Consider the following 14,295-nt stretch of genomic DNA (forward strand, 5'->3'; position numbering starts at 1 on the left):
AAAATATTAAAATGATCGTATCAAGAGTGCAACCATGTGAGCAGATGTTTCACTCAGCCGATACACAAACTTTATATTTACTAGAGTTTGTTGCCTTGAAACTGACTGATTTCCTTTTCATGAGTATTTATCTGTCCATCCTCACACATCACAGTTATGATTCACAAGATGCTGATGAACTGGAGGATCAATCTAATTTATTACAGCACAGCGTGATGAGTTTAGGGTAAATGCAGGTAACTCAAATCTGAAAACAGACTCAACCACAGATCAGTCAGTTAAAGTCCTGCCTGAAGACTTTAATCAGTCTTATTATGAATTTTTACTCTCAGTTATTTATAGTGTCATGGTGTGTTGTCTGCCTCAGTGTCCTCTTGAAAAAACCTCTGAAAGTTGTTAAAGTCATGAATGAATAAGGCTTCACATACAGAAGAGTAACAAGTAAAACAAACTGGACAAAGTGCCATTGATATAGATTTATTCATTTGTCACTGTCATGGTCTTTCATCATTTTAGTCTGAGTGCTTCTTCCTCATCTTTGTTTAGCTTTTTAAAAAAATATTTCCTCTTTAATTTGAAGGTTTGTTTCTTTCATATATAAATAGTTCTGCTGTGTCTTGTCAGTCTTTGTCAGAGCATCTGTGAACACTCACGTGTGTTCATCTCTTAGTTGTTTCTATTGACAGTTTATTTATTTCTAGTTTTACATTTTGATTCTTTGTATGTTTCCATTTTTAGACTATTTAGGTATTAAAGTTCAGTTTTATTTAAGTTATTTTGCTTCCTGCATTTAAGTTCACACCTCTGCACTCCACTCATTGTTACAGAGACACATATTTACAAGTCTGTGGACTCTACTGGAAGAATGGACACAAAATACTTTTTCTCTAATTTGGTGTTTCTATGATAGTAGCTTAGTTTGGAGATTTTACTGTAGCAAAGTCATGTGTATATATATTAACCCTCGTGTGCATTTTATTACCTCTGTGTGTGATCAGGTTTGTAAATATGTCAAAACATCTGTATGCACAGATATTATCAGCTGGAAAGTCTTAAAGTTTTGCATGAAGCACTTAAAATACAGACATGTGGTCAAGTTTCAGCTCACCTGCTCTCTTTGTTGTCTGTTTTATTACTTGTGACCTTTGCTGCACTTCTGCTGTGACAGATCCACAGATGAGTGTAGAAGGTTTTCTGTAATCGAGGGTTCATTAACCCTGAGCTCAGACTCACAGGCTCAGGCTTTCTGTCACACTCAGAACAAACCACCAGCTGGCGTATTACTCAGCCAGGCTCACCTGCTCTTCACCTTGTATTTGAGTCTCAGTTGCAGTAGGAAATAAAACTGCAGCTGGAACATCTGTGTGGCAGATGTGGTGGGTTTCTCCTTCTTCCACTAAAAGGACCACAATAATAGCTTCATATTTGTCTAAGTTACAGAACTTAAAGTCAAGGCCACTCTGACAGCAGACAGCACAACCACACCAGCAGGGGGCAGTGTGACACTGACCTGTGAGGTGAATTACTCTGTTCAGAAAAACCTCATCTGAAAATGAGATCATCTCTTTTAGCTCTAAGAGTGCAATCTCTGTCTCTGATGGAGGCATCTACACCTGCAGAGGAAGGAGAAGAAACACGAATTTAGTCACAACTAAAAGCGATTCAGTCATTATTCAGGAAACTGATGAGTTTAAAAAATTTTGAGAGTTGAAAAAGGTCTTCTCCAAATTGTAATGGAACTCAATATTCACTAATCACCAGCACTTAAACCACTAAATCTGTCAAATTATGAATTATTAGGCTCAGTACATTGTTTCACCTTTGTTCAGTCTTCAGATCACTTACAGACACAGAGGAGTTCATGGTGCTGTTTTGTCTTTTTAGAGTGATTTAAAAAACAGTTTGTGCTCCTTTCCTGGTTACTGAACCTTTACTCTTAGTTTTTCTTTGCCAGTTTTGACTTTGGTGCTACATAAAAACTTTGTATTTCACATTTTATGAACAGTTTATGAGAGCAGAGCAGCCTCCAGCTTTGAATCCATCACTGGAGGTTTAACAACATTGTTAGGAAACAACAGCTAACTGATGACTCATTGATTATATGTTCATAAATGTATAAATATGGAAATGTAAAGATGTCGAAATAAGTAAACTGTTGAATATAAAGATCGGTTAATTACCTGATTTAATTTATTTATTTAAAAGAAAGAACTTTTTGATTTTCAAGTCCAATTATCAGTGTGCTAATGATATATTTTTTCAAATTACTCTTTGATTACCAAATAAATAGTGTGCAGAAAAAAAATACAATTCCCAAGGGGCCTCCCTCAACTAGACATATTTGACATAAAAGACTCAGCTCCTCCTTCAGATATCAGTGGGCTGGTTCAATTTCAGGAGTGTGGGTGCAGAGGCAGTGGGACAGCTAAGCCTGAGCCAGTGGTTTGATCTGTTTGTCTTGCCAGCAGGTTAGCAGATAAGTGATTTAGCATATATATGTACAAAGGGTCTGACTGCACCAACTAACTGCATGTTGACTAAAAAACACACAAACACATTGTTTTCTGTTAGAAGTGAAGTAAGTTGACTAATAGTAGGAAAGCTTTTCATGCAGACTTCCTCTGAGTTTAATTTCCACCTGTCTCACTTTTCTTTTTTGAAAAACAGACCTTACTTCTAACAGACCCATCCTACAGTCTCTTTGTCCTGCAGAGGTGCTGCTCTAGCCTCTTCTTTGTTGAAAAAAACAAAACTAACGCTATGAAACATAAACATTTAAAAGTACAGTGTGAAGCAAACAATATTTTGTGGTGACAGGTTAATAATTTTTATCACTTTTCTTCCTCTTACGGTGCCCCTGCCTAGATTACTGCAACAGTCTAAGCAAACAATCAGCTGAATGACTGCAGACCAAACAGATTTAAGCTGCCAGGCTTTGAGCTCAAACACATCACATAGGATCCCAGCACTCCCATTTTTCATACTGGCTCCCAGCTTCACGCTGATTTTAACCTCAAAGTAAATGTAAAGCAGAAAAATCTGTGAGTTTTGGAGTATAAATAAAATATAACTTTACAAAGTAAATTCTAATACATTTTATATTAAAATATTGTGTTACAGTGTGAAAGCTATAAATTGTTTTATTGTGACTTTGTTTTGATTTTCAGACTTCAAACTGTCTGTGAATCATTTGCTTTGCATTCACTCTACTCTTACGTTATAAACAGCAGAGTTTTCATGTTTCTCTTCTAACTGGATCATTCTTATGTGAACAGTTCCCACTAAGCCCACTGTGACCCTGCAGCCATCCTGGACTCAGATATACAGCGGTGAGACAGTCACTGTCAAATGTGAGATTCAGGGAGGTGAAGGAGCTCAGTGGACGTATGAATGGAGACAAGGCCAGGTTAACATACCTGAAACATCCAGTGAATACACAATCATCAGAGCTACTGAGTCTGACAGTGGAGAATACAGCTGCCGGGGCAGAAGAAGCTTTTCCTGGACAGAGTGGAGTGACATCATCGCATTCAGAGTATTATGTAAGTTGGACACGTTTCACACATTTTAATTACAATGTTTCATCCAAAAACACAACAAAATTCTTTGTATTGCAACAACACAACAGGTTTTGTTTTTAATTTTGTGTGATTATTTGGATATATTGGAGGTTTAACAGCATTGTTTGCAAACAACAGCTAACTTACAGCTCATAGGTTACATGTTCATAAATGTATAAATAAATGCAAATATGTAGAAATAAGTAAACAGTCAAATATAAAGATCAGTAAATTGCCTGGTTTAATTTATTTAATAAAAACAAAACATTTTATTGTTGATTTTCAAGTCAAATTATCAGTGTGCTAATGATATCTGTTTATTTGAACAGCTCCTCCTAAGCCCACTGTGACCCTGCAGCCACCTTGGCCTCAGATATACAGCGGTGTGATATACAGCGGTGAGACAGTCACTGTCAGATGTGAGATTCAGGGAGGTGAAGGAGCTCAGTGGACGTATGAATGGAGTCCAGCCAAGTTAAACACATCTCCAACATCCAATGAATACAGAATCAGCAGTGTTAGTGAGTCTGATGGTGGAGGATACAGCTGTCGGGCCACAAGAGGCTCCTCCTGGACAGAGTGGAGTGATGTCATCACACTGAATGTAAAACGTAAGTTGGAGATATTTCACTCACACTATGTGTTTTTAATTAATATTGTAACACACCGAAGGCTTTTTTTGTTTATTTGTTGTTTATTATCAAAAGTAGCAAAAATGGCTTTGATAAAAATTAACAGTAAAGACTCAAAGTTAAACATCTGAAGTATGAAAAAGGTTTTGTTATATTGTCATATGTTATAATATTTTTATATTTTTAATGTTGAATTTCTTCTCTATAAAATAGTGTAGAAGACATTTCTTACTTCTTAAATTACTGTTTGTAATTATGCTATTAAATAGTGGCAATTATAACATAAGTAATTCTTTGGATATACATTTTTAAACAAAGTAAAAGAAATTAAAATGTGTCTCTGTGCTGAGACCTGGTGGAACTCAAAAAGGTTTTAATTCTTTCAGCTGACTGAAAGCTCTCACCACCTGCAACAGTCACAGGCAGCTTCCTGCAGGAACCTGGTCACAGCAGAGGTCTTGCATCTATTTGAACCCTTTTATATGCCAACACCTCACTGCTGATATTTATGGCAGCTCTGAACTATAATTATTTATGGTGGATCTGTCTCCTCCTGTGCTTGTTTATCATCCCCTCAAGCTAAACAAGGATTTTATTTCCACCCTTTTCTTTGGAATCATATAAAGATTTGACAGCATTCTAACTCTTGGGGATTTTAATGTTTGCTGCCCATCAAACTCCTATAACCACAGATGACATGAGTTTTACAGTCTATTTAAAAGTTTTGCTAGACTGCTGTGATAACATAAAATCATGGTTGGCAATTCATTTTTTTGAATGTAAACGATCAAAAAAATTGTATTATTTGAACCTTCAGACCCTCGTTTTGCTCGTGTAACCTTGTTCCTCTGAAAAAGTTCAGAACTCTCTTTGAAAAAAATCTGCAGGTGATCTTTGATGACAGTTTCTCATTTGAGAAATAAATAAATTGTGTTGTAAAAGGGTTCGGGCATTTGCAAAAATGATGTTCGTTATGTCATCTGCTCACTTTAAGAAAGTAATTCCTGCATTTATTTCATCCATTCTTGTGTAATATGCTTTATTTTGGTAGCAGCCAGGCTATAATGATTATTTAATTGTTTGTTTTTAAGTCTCTGAATGGATTCACTCCCTCGTAGCTCTCTGATCTTTTAAATAAACAAACTCCAAACAGAACTCTAAGGTCAGCTGAAAAGTTGCTTCTATTTGTTCCTAGAAGCAGACTAAAACACAGGCTAAGACTAAGACTGGGCCTTTGTGATTGTTTTGCCTGAACTTTTGGCACAGTTTGCCCTTCAAATTACTCTTTGATTACCAAATAAATAGTGTGCAGAAAAAAAATACAATTCCCAAGGAGCCTCCCTCAACTACACACATTTGACATAAAAGACTCAGCTCCTCCTTCAGATATCAGTGGGCTGGTTCAATTTCAGGAGTGTGGGTGTGGGCAGAGGCAGTGGGACAGCTAAGCCTGAGCCAGTGGTTTGATCTGTTTGTCTTGCCAGCAGGTCAGCAGATAAGTGATTTAGCATATATATGTACAAAGGGTCTGACTGCACCAACTAACTGCATGTTGACTAAAAAACACACAAACACATTGTTTTCTGTTAGAAGTGAAGTAAGTTGACTAATAGTAGGAAAGCTTTTCATGCAGACTTCCTCTGAGTTTAATTTCCACCTGTCTCACTTTTCTTTTTTGAAAAACAGACCTTACTTCTAACAGACCCATCCTACAGTCTCTTTGTCCTGCAGAGGTGCTGCTCTAGCCTCTTCTTTGTTGAAAAAAACAAAACTAACGCTATGAAACATAAACATTTAAAAGTACAGTGTGAAGCAAAGATTATTTTGTGGTGACAGGTTAATAATTTTTATCACTTTTCTTCCTCTTACGGTGCCCCTGCCTAGATTACTGCAACAGTCTAAGCAAACAATCAGCTGAATGACTGCAGACCAAACAGATTTAAGCTGCCAGGCTTTGAGCTCAAACACATCACATAGGATCCCAGCACTCCCATTTTTCATACTGGCTCCCAGCTTCACGCTGATTTTAACCTCAAAGTAAATGTAAAGCAGAAAAATCTGTGAGTTTTGGAGTATAAATAAAATATAACTTTACAAAGTAAATTCTAATACATTTTATATTAAAATATTGTGTTACAGTGTGAAAGCTATAAATTGTTTTATTGTGACTTTGTTTTGATTTTCAGACTTCAAACTGTCTGTGAATCATTTGCTTTGCATTCACTCTACTCTTACGTTATAAACAGCAGAGTTTTCATGTTTCTCTTCTAACTGGATCATTCTTATGTGAACAGTTCCCACTAAGCCCACTGTGACCCTGCAGCCATCCTGGACTCAGATATACAGCGGTGAGACAGTCACTGTCAGATGTGAGATTCATGGAGGTGAAGGAGCTCAGTGGACGTATGAATGGAGACGAGGCCAAGTAAACACAGGTCATACATCCAGTAAATACAGAATCATCAGAGCTACTGAGTCTGACAGTGGAGAATACAGCTGCCGGGGTAGAAGAAGCTTTTCCTGGACAGAGTGGAGTGACATCATCGCATTCAGAGTATTATGTAAGTTGGACACGTTTCACACATTTTAATTACAATGTTTCATCCAAAAACACAACAAAATTCTTTGTATTGCGACAACACAACAGGTTTTGTTTTTAATTTTGTGTGATTATTTGGATATATTGGAGGTTTAACAGCATTGTTTGCAAACAACAGCTAACTTACAGCTCATAGGTTACATGTTCATAAATGTATAAATAAATGCAAATATGTAGAAATAAGTAAACAATCAAATATAAAGATCAGTAAATTACCTGGTTTAATTTGTTTAATAAAAACAAAACATTTTATTGTTGATTTTCAAGTCAAATTATCAGTCTGCTAATGATATCTGTTTATTTGAACAGCTCCTCCTAAGCCCACTGTGACCCTGCAGCCACCTTGGCCTCAGATATACAGCGGTGAGACAGTCACTGTCAGATGTGAGATTCAGGGAGGTGAAGGAGCTCAGTGGACGTATGAATGGAGTCCAGCCAAGTTAAACACATCTCCAACATCCAATGAATACAGAATCAGCAGTGTTAGTGAGTCTGATGGTGGAGGATACAGCTGTCGGGCCACAAGAGGCTCCTCCTGGACAGAGTGGAGTGATGTCATCACACTGAATGTAAAACGTAAGTTGGAGATATTTCACTCACACTATGTTTTTTTAATTTATATTGTAAAACACCGAAGGCTTTTTTGTTTATTTGTTGTTTATTATCAAAAGTAGCAAAAATGGCTTTGATAAAAATTAACAGTAAAGACTCAAAGTTAAACATCTGAAGTATGAAAAAGATTTTGTTATATTGTCATATGTTATAATATTTTTATATTTTTAATGTTGAATTTCTTATCTATAAAATAGTGTAGAAGACATTTCTTACTTCTTAAATTACTGTTTGTAATTATGCTATTAAATAGTGGCAAATATAACATAAGTAATTCTTTGGATATACATTTTTAAACAAAGTAAAACAAATTAAAATGTGTCTCTGTGCTGAGACCTGGTGGAACTCAAAAAGGTTTTAATTCTTTCAGCTGACTGAAAGCTCTCACCACCTGCAACAGTCACAGGCCGCTTCCTGCAGGAACCTGGTCACAGCAGAGGTCTTGCATCTATTTGAACCCTTTTATATGCCAACACCTCACTGCTGATATTTATGGCAGCTCTGAACTATAATTATTTATGGTGGATCTGTCTTCTCCTGTGCTTGTTTATTATCCCCTCAAGCTAAACAAGGATTTTATTTCCACCCTTTTCTTTGGAATCATATAAAGATTTGACAGCATTCTAACTCTTGGGGATTTTAATGTTTGCTGCCCATCAAACTCCTAAAACCACCCTTCCAAAAGATGACATGAGTTTTACAGTCTATTTAAAGGTTTTGCTAGACTGCTGTGATGACATAAAATCATGGTTGGCAATTCATTTTTTTGAATGTAAACGATCAAAAAATTGTATTATTTGAACCTTCAGACCCTCGTTTTGCTCGTGTAACCTTGTTCCTCTGAAAAAGTTCAGAACTCTCTTTGAAAAAAATCTGCAGGTGATCCTTGATGACAGTTTCTCATTTGAGAAATAAATAAATTGTGTTGTAAAAGGGTTCGGGCATTTGCAAAAATGACGTTCGTTATGTCATCTGCTCACTTTAAGAAAGTAATTCCTGCATTTATTTCATCCATTCTTGTGTAATATGCTTTATTTTGGTAGCAGTCAGGCTATAATGATTATTTAATTGTTTGTTTTTAAGTCTCTGAATGGATTCACTCCCTCGTAGCTCTCTGATCTTTTAAATAAACAAACTCCAAACAGAACTCTAAGGTCAGCTGAAAAGTTGCTTCTATTTGTTCCTAGAAGCAGACTAAAACACAGGCTAAGACTAAGACTGGGCCTTTGTGATTGTTTTGCCTGAACTTTGGCACAGTCTGCTCTTCAAATTACTCTTTGATTACCAAATAAATGGTGTGCAGAAAAAAAATACAATTCCCAAGGAGCCTCCCTCAACTGGACACATTTGACATAAAAGACTCAGCTCCTCCTTCAGATATCAGTGGGCTGGTTCAATTTGAGGAGTGTGGGTGTGGGCAGAGGCAGTGGGACAGCTAAGCCTGAGCCAGTGGTTTGATCTGTTTGTCTTGCCAGCAGGTTAGCAGATAAGTGATTTAGCATATATATGTACAAAGGGTCTGACTGCACCAACTAACTGCATGTTGGCTAAAAAACACACAAACACATTGTTTTCTGTTAGAAGTGAAGTAAGTTGACTAATAGTAGGAAAGCTTTTCATGCAGACTTCCTCTGAGTTTAATTTCCACCTGTCTCGCTTTTCTATTTAAAAAAAAAAACAGTCCTTACTTCTAACAGACCCATCCTACAGTCTCTTTGTCCTGCAGAGGATTTTATACCTGACAGGAAAGTAAGGTCTCAGGTTATTCAGAAGAATAACAGCCCACCGACAACTCTGGATTATATGCTCATAAATATGCAAATGTAAAGATGCAGAAATAAGTAAATAGTGCGATGTTTGAGTATAAAACTTCTTTTTTACAATGTACAATCTGAGAGACTGAAGTTGTTTACATGATATTGTGTGTTGATGTTCAGTCGCACAGATTTGTGCACACCTGGTTGTTTCCGTCACTTTGCTGGTAGATTCTTAATATCAGCAAATTAGGTTTAAGGTTTAATCTGATTTTTTTTTTATTACCTTTTTATTGTTGATTTTCAGTCAAATTGTCACTGGGGTGAAAAAAACGTTATTACCCCTAACAAGAGCAATAAAACCAGGAAAGTGTCAATGATCGTTTTATATTTCTATAAGTCTGATGATGGGATATTTTCTCTTTGAACAGCTCCTCCTAAGCCCACTGTGACCCTGCAGTCATCCTACACTCAGATATATGGAGGAGAAATATACAAAGATACCTCAGTCACTGTCACATGTGAGATTCATGGAGGGGAAAGAGCTCAGTGGATGTATGAATGGAGACGAGGCCAGAAAAACATACGTGGAACATCCAGTGTATATACAATCAACAGAGTTACTGAGTCTGATGGTGGAGGATACAGCTGCCGGGGTAGACGAGGTTCTTTCTGGACAGTGTGGAGTGACGTCATTACATTGACTGTCTTATGTAAGTTGAACATATTTCTTTCATTTTAATTTCAAAAACAAAACAAAATAATTTCATCAGTACTGTGGTTTCTGGGGTATTTGTTAACACAGTGGAGTGACATCATCACACTGACTGTGTCATGTAAGTTGGGCATATTTCACCTTTTCTTTAAAAAAATTTCTATTGCACAACGTTGGATGCAAAAACAAGAAAATATCACGTCTTTCAATAAAACTGCAGGCTTTCTTCTCATTTTAGTATCAAAAGTAGCGTAAAACAAGTTTTAAAGTGTGGTATCGCAAGAAATTAGTTGGTTATATAAATATATGAGTATGCATAATAGTTATTATTCATAGATACCTACATCCTAAGTTCCTGTTATTCATCTGAAAGAAAAAGAATGAGTGTGTCGTTACAATGGTAATGCCAGGAGAGCCAGTAGTGGTTCTGTGTTACATTAATGTTGTAAGGAAGTGGAAGAAGAGTGTGTCCTGTAGGAGGCAGTAGAAAATGGATACTCATGTTCTGTACATGCACTGAAAAGAAGGTTCAGTAAACCAGTGTCAACGATACTTCATTGTTAGTCTCAGTTATTTTATTTCTATTTTTTGAAGATGCAACATAAAGTTTTACATAAAATCCACAGCAATCACTCACAGTGAAACTGTTATGATACGGCTGTGTGGCAGGGAGGATGTAGGACACAAACGCAAAACAATCATCAGAGCAATGAACTTAAAAGGCTGCTTTATTGCAGCGGTATAATTTTCACGAAAAGAAAAAAACTTGCAAAAACAAAATAAAACAAAAAACTGGGAACTAAAAACAAAAACACTGGGAAACCTGTAAACTAGTGACACTGATCTCAGGGAGCACGGAAACACGCAGCATGGTGAGGGGACAACGTGACACTGACAGAGAGAAACACGGGTCTGAAATACACTGAGTGAAACGAGGGAATGAGACACATGAGGGGAGAACAGTCGAGACCAGGGTGAAGCAAAACTAGAAACAGTGACAAAGGACAAGAGACCGTCAAAGTAAAACAGCAAGTATAACACAGACACGGACGAGACACTGAACATAGGGAACACGGAGCACAGAGACCAGAGAGACAAAAGACACGACTAGGGTGGGTTTTGATGATCTATTTTCCGATTAAAATCGATTCTAGCTTGAATAACGTGATATTGATTCAATAAAATCCTGAATCGATTTTCTAAATATAAATGTATTTTGCCCGAAACGCCAGAATCTCAGGTTAAACCACAAGATTTCAACAGCCACCAACCAGCTAAAACAGTAAATGAGAGCAGGCACCTGCTGTGATGCTCACACCTTTGATAAAGTCTCAACTTTTATAGATATAAAAATATGGACATGTACTGATAAGTGATCAGAATTATAATATTTCTGACTGTCTGAGGCAAAATTTCCCACATTCAAATCGAATCGACTTCTAGAAATCAGTGACGATACCCAACCCTGGAGACGACTGACTGGGGAACAAGAAAATACAGTGTCCCCTCGTTTATGTCGGGAGTTAAATTCTAAAAGTAATCCACGATAGGTGAAATCTGCGAAGTAGCCAACTTTATTTTTTACAATTATTATAGATGTTTTAACCCTTGTGATGTCCTCCCGATTTGCATACAATGTGAGCCATCAGGGGTCAAAAATGTCCCCACTTCATTTGACTGTTTTTTAAAGTAAAAAGTATAAATTGTCAATCAATTCAGTGTTACACCTTAGTTTTACTTAAGACCAACACATTAACACAAAATTTACTCAACATTTTACATTTTAGGGCCACCAGACCTTCTTTACAAAAAATAAACCCTGTTTTTTATCGAAAACAAATTGAGAAAATTAAATATTTAATTGTTTAGATAATTTTTACTATCTGAATAACTAGAGAGTGCTGTATGTTGAACTTTAGTGAGAAAGTTTTTTTTCAAGCGTTTGAAAATTTTTAATGGCAGCAAATAATCACACTGGTGGTCCTCAGGGGTCAAAAATGTCCCCACTTCATTTGACTGTTTTTTTAAAGTAAAAAGTATAAATTGTCAATCAATTCAGTGTTACACCTTAGTTTTACTTAAGACCAACACATTAACACATAATTTACCCAACATTTTACATTTTAGGGCCACCAGACCTTGTTTACAAAAAATACACCCTGTTTTTTAGCGAAAATAAAACAAGAAAATTAAATATTTAAAAAAAAATTTAAAAAAAAATTAAAAAAAGAATTCTCACTAAAGTTCAACATACAGAGTGCTGTATGTTGAACTTTAGTGAGAATTCTTTTTTTGAACCATTTATAAATTTTAAATGGCAGCACATAATCACACCTGTGGTCCTCAGGGCTCAAAAATGACCCCGTTTGCTTTGAAGCAACAAGTATAAAATATCATCCATCTCTGTGTTTCAAGGTTTTATTCAACTTTATTCCAACTCATTGCCTGACAGTTTTCTATATTTTGGCATGGTAGGAGGGCATGAGTCTGAGTGAAGGCAAACTTTCATGAGGACAAAGGCGTGTCCATATTTGACCCAAGTGCAGGAGGAAGCTCAGGTTTATTCCTCTGCACTGGTCCCATCATGGACAGCATTCTTTCTGCAGTTGCAGGCCAAGGGGCATATACAGTAAACAAGCTGTTACAGGTGATTGTTTTCTTTTGGAAACCTGCAATGTTAGGGACAACTCGTGTCCTGACTGCAGGACAGACGGTTTGCCATCGCACACGAGCATGTTCCATGTACAGCTGGACCTGCATCACATGCTGCCCATGTTTTTGTCTCAAAGTTCCCTGGTTTACTTGGATGTTCTGTTGGAGGGGACAGAGTCCTCTGAAGGGGACTTGGTGCTCATACAGTCACATCAGTACCAGGATCTTACATCACAGCAGGAGGAACACCCACTTGTGTTTCAAGTCAAGTCAACACCAACACACATCATACACCTCAAATGGGAGCACGTTTGTGTCATGAACGACGATCATCTATTGTGTCTTTATCAAGAAATTATGTCCTTTTTGTGCTTCTATGATTAATCTTGTGTCAGCATGAAAACTTCTCTACCAGACTCAGGATGTCATAAACTGGCCGTAGCGACTCTACTGGATGCACGGCAGTAAGAATCAACACACCCACATATGCCTACAGCTGCATTCGGTCCATTTTTCTTCCTCTCTTGTTGTCCCTCCTTGTTCATCATTGAGTTGGCTGTAGAGCAGGTCATCTGCTAATTGGATGGTTGTTGGTTCAATCTCTGTGTGCTCTAGTCTGGAGTTCTTACCAAGGTGTCCTTGGGCAAGTTACTGAACCCCAACTTGGTCTCTGATGCATCCATTGGCATGTGAACGTTAAAAAGCAGAATACAAGCAGAATACACTGTGTATAATGCTTTCAGTACTCGAGTAGAAAAGCCACTGAAGGAGTATGGGACCTGGCACATGTGCTTGGACTGTGGTAGATCATCTTTCTCTGAGGCACATGAGAGAGTCATGTGTAACGCGGTTAAAGGACCAGGGCGCCTGACTGCAGCCTCATAGACAATGAGCTATCAGAATAAGATTCGACTATGGAGCCTGAGGGTGTGAATAAAACACAGGGAACAAAAGTAGAGCTCAAATATATATATATTATGTTTGTTATGAGAAGTGTATAGACGGATGTACAAAAGAAATAAAAACATATGCATATATATCACAAACAAAAATAATGTTGACAATACAAAACAGCTTAGTAGGTTCCAAAAGGAGGTGGGATGAGGTGTAGTCCAGTATGTGATTTAGTTTAGTTCCATGGACCTGTGATAGGTCATGTGTCAACAATTTGTGATTCAGTCCATAGGTTCACAATTCCTACCGCAACGTAGCGGTGGTCGGGTGGCTCGCCACCTCGCGCTGATCAGGGCAGATCGCGGGAGAACAAAAAAAACCTGACCGTTGAGTCGAGTGTGAGGTAGTGTAAAGATGAATGAATCGGCCGGGTTATTGCACGCTGTCAACTGGCCTGTAGTGCAAAATTTGTCGTGATCTGACAAGTACGCCAACCACAGGCCAGTTGACAGCGTGCAATAACCTGGCCGATTCATTCATCTTTACACTACCTCACACTCGACTCAACGGTCAGGTTTTTTTTGTTCTCCCGCGATCTGCCCTGATCAACGCGAGATGGCGAGCCACCCGACCACCGCTACGTTGCGGTAGGAATTGTGAACCTATGGACTGAATCACAAATTGTTGACACATGACCTATCACAGGTCCATGGAACTAAACTAAATCACATACTGGACTACATCTCATCCCACCTCCTTTTGGAACCTACTAAGCTGTTTTGTATTGTCAACATTATTTTTGTTTGTGATATATATGCATATGTTTTTATTTCTTTTGTACATCCGTCTATACACTTCTCATAACAAACATAATATA

The 14,295-nt window shown here is 37.5% G+C and overlaps 1 protein-coding gene across 1 annotated transcript; it reads left to right on the forward strand.

The window, feature by feature from the left end:
* The first annotated feature begins 230 nt into the window (after positions 1-230).
* On the forward strand, positions 231-8,842 carry LOC146714757 (high affinity immunoglobulin gamma Fc receptor I-like). Its single transcript, XM_085440472.1, has 7 exons — positions 231-236; positions 2,372-2,468; positions 3,276-3,542; positions 3,890-4,171; positions 6,487-6,753; positions 7,101-7,367; positions 8,781-8,842. The coding sequence occupies exons 1-7, from the start codon at positions 231-233 to the stop codon at positions 8,840-8,842; spliced, it is 1,248 nt and encodes a 415-aa protein (XP_085296598.1).
* Positions 8,843-14,295: the final 5,453 nt, after the last annotated feature.

The sequence above is a fragment of the Copadichromis virginalis genome, linkage group LG3 (genome assembly GCF_057382275.1).
Source record: "Copadichromis virginalis isolate Kocher_CV1m ecotype Utaka linkage group LG3, C_Virginalis_male_GT1.1, whole genome shotgun sequence".
Taxonomy (NCBI): Eukaryota; Metazoa; Chordata; class Actinopteri; order Cichliformes; family Cichlidae; genus Copadichromis; species Copadichromis virginalis.

Coding starts and splice junctions, on each gene's coding strand:
- LOC146714757 (XM_085440472.1), top strand. Junction 4,172..6,486: donor CATCACACTGAATGTAAAAC/GTAAGTTGGAGA, acceptor TTATGTGAACAG/TTCCCACTAAGCCCACTGTG. Junction 7,368..8,780: donor CATCACACTGAATGTAAAAC/GTAAGTTGGAGA, acceptor CTCCTCCTTCAG/ATATCAGTGGGCTGGTTCAA.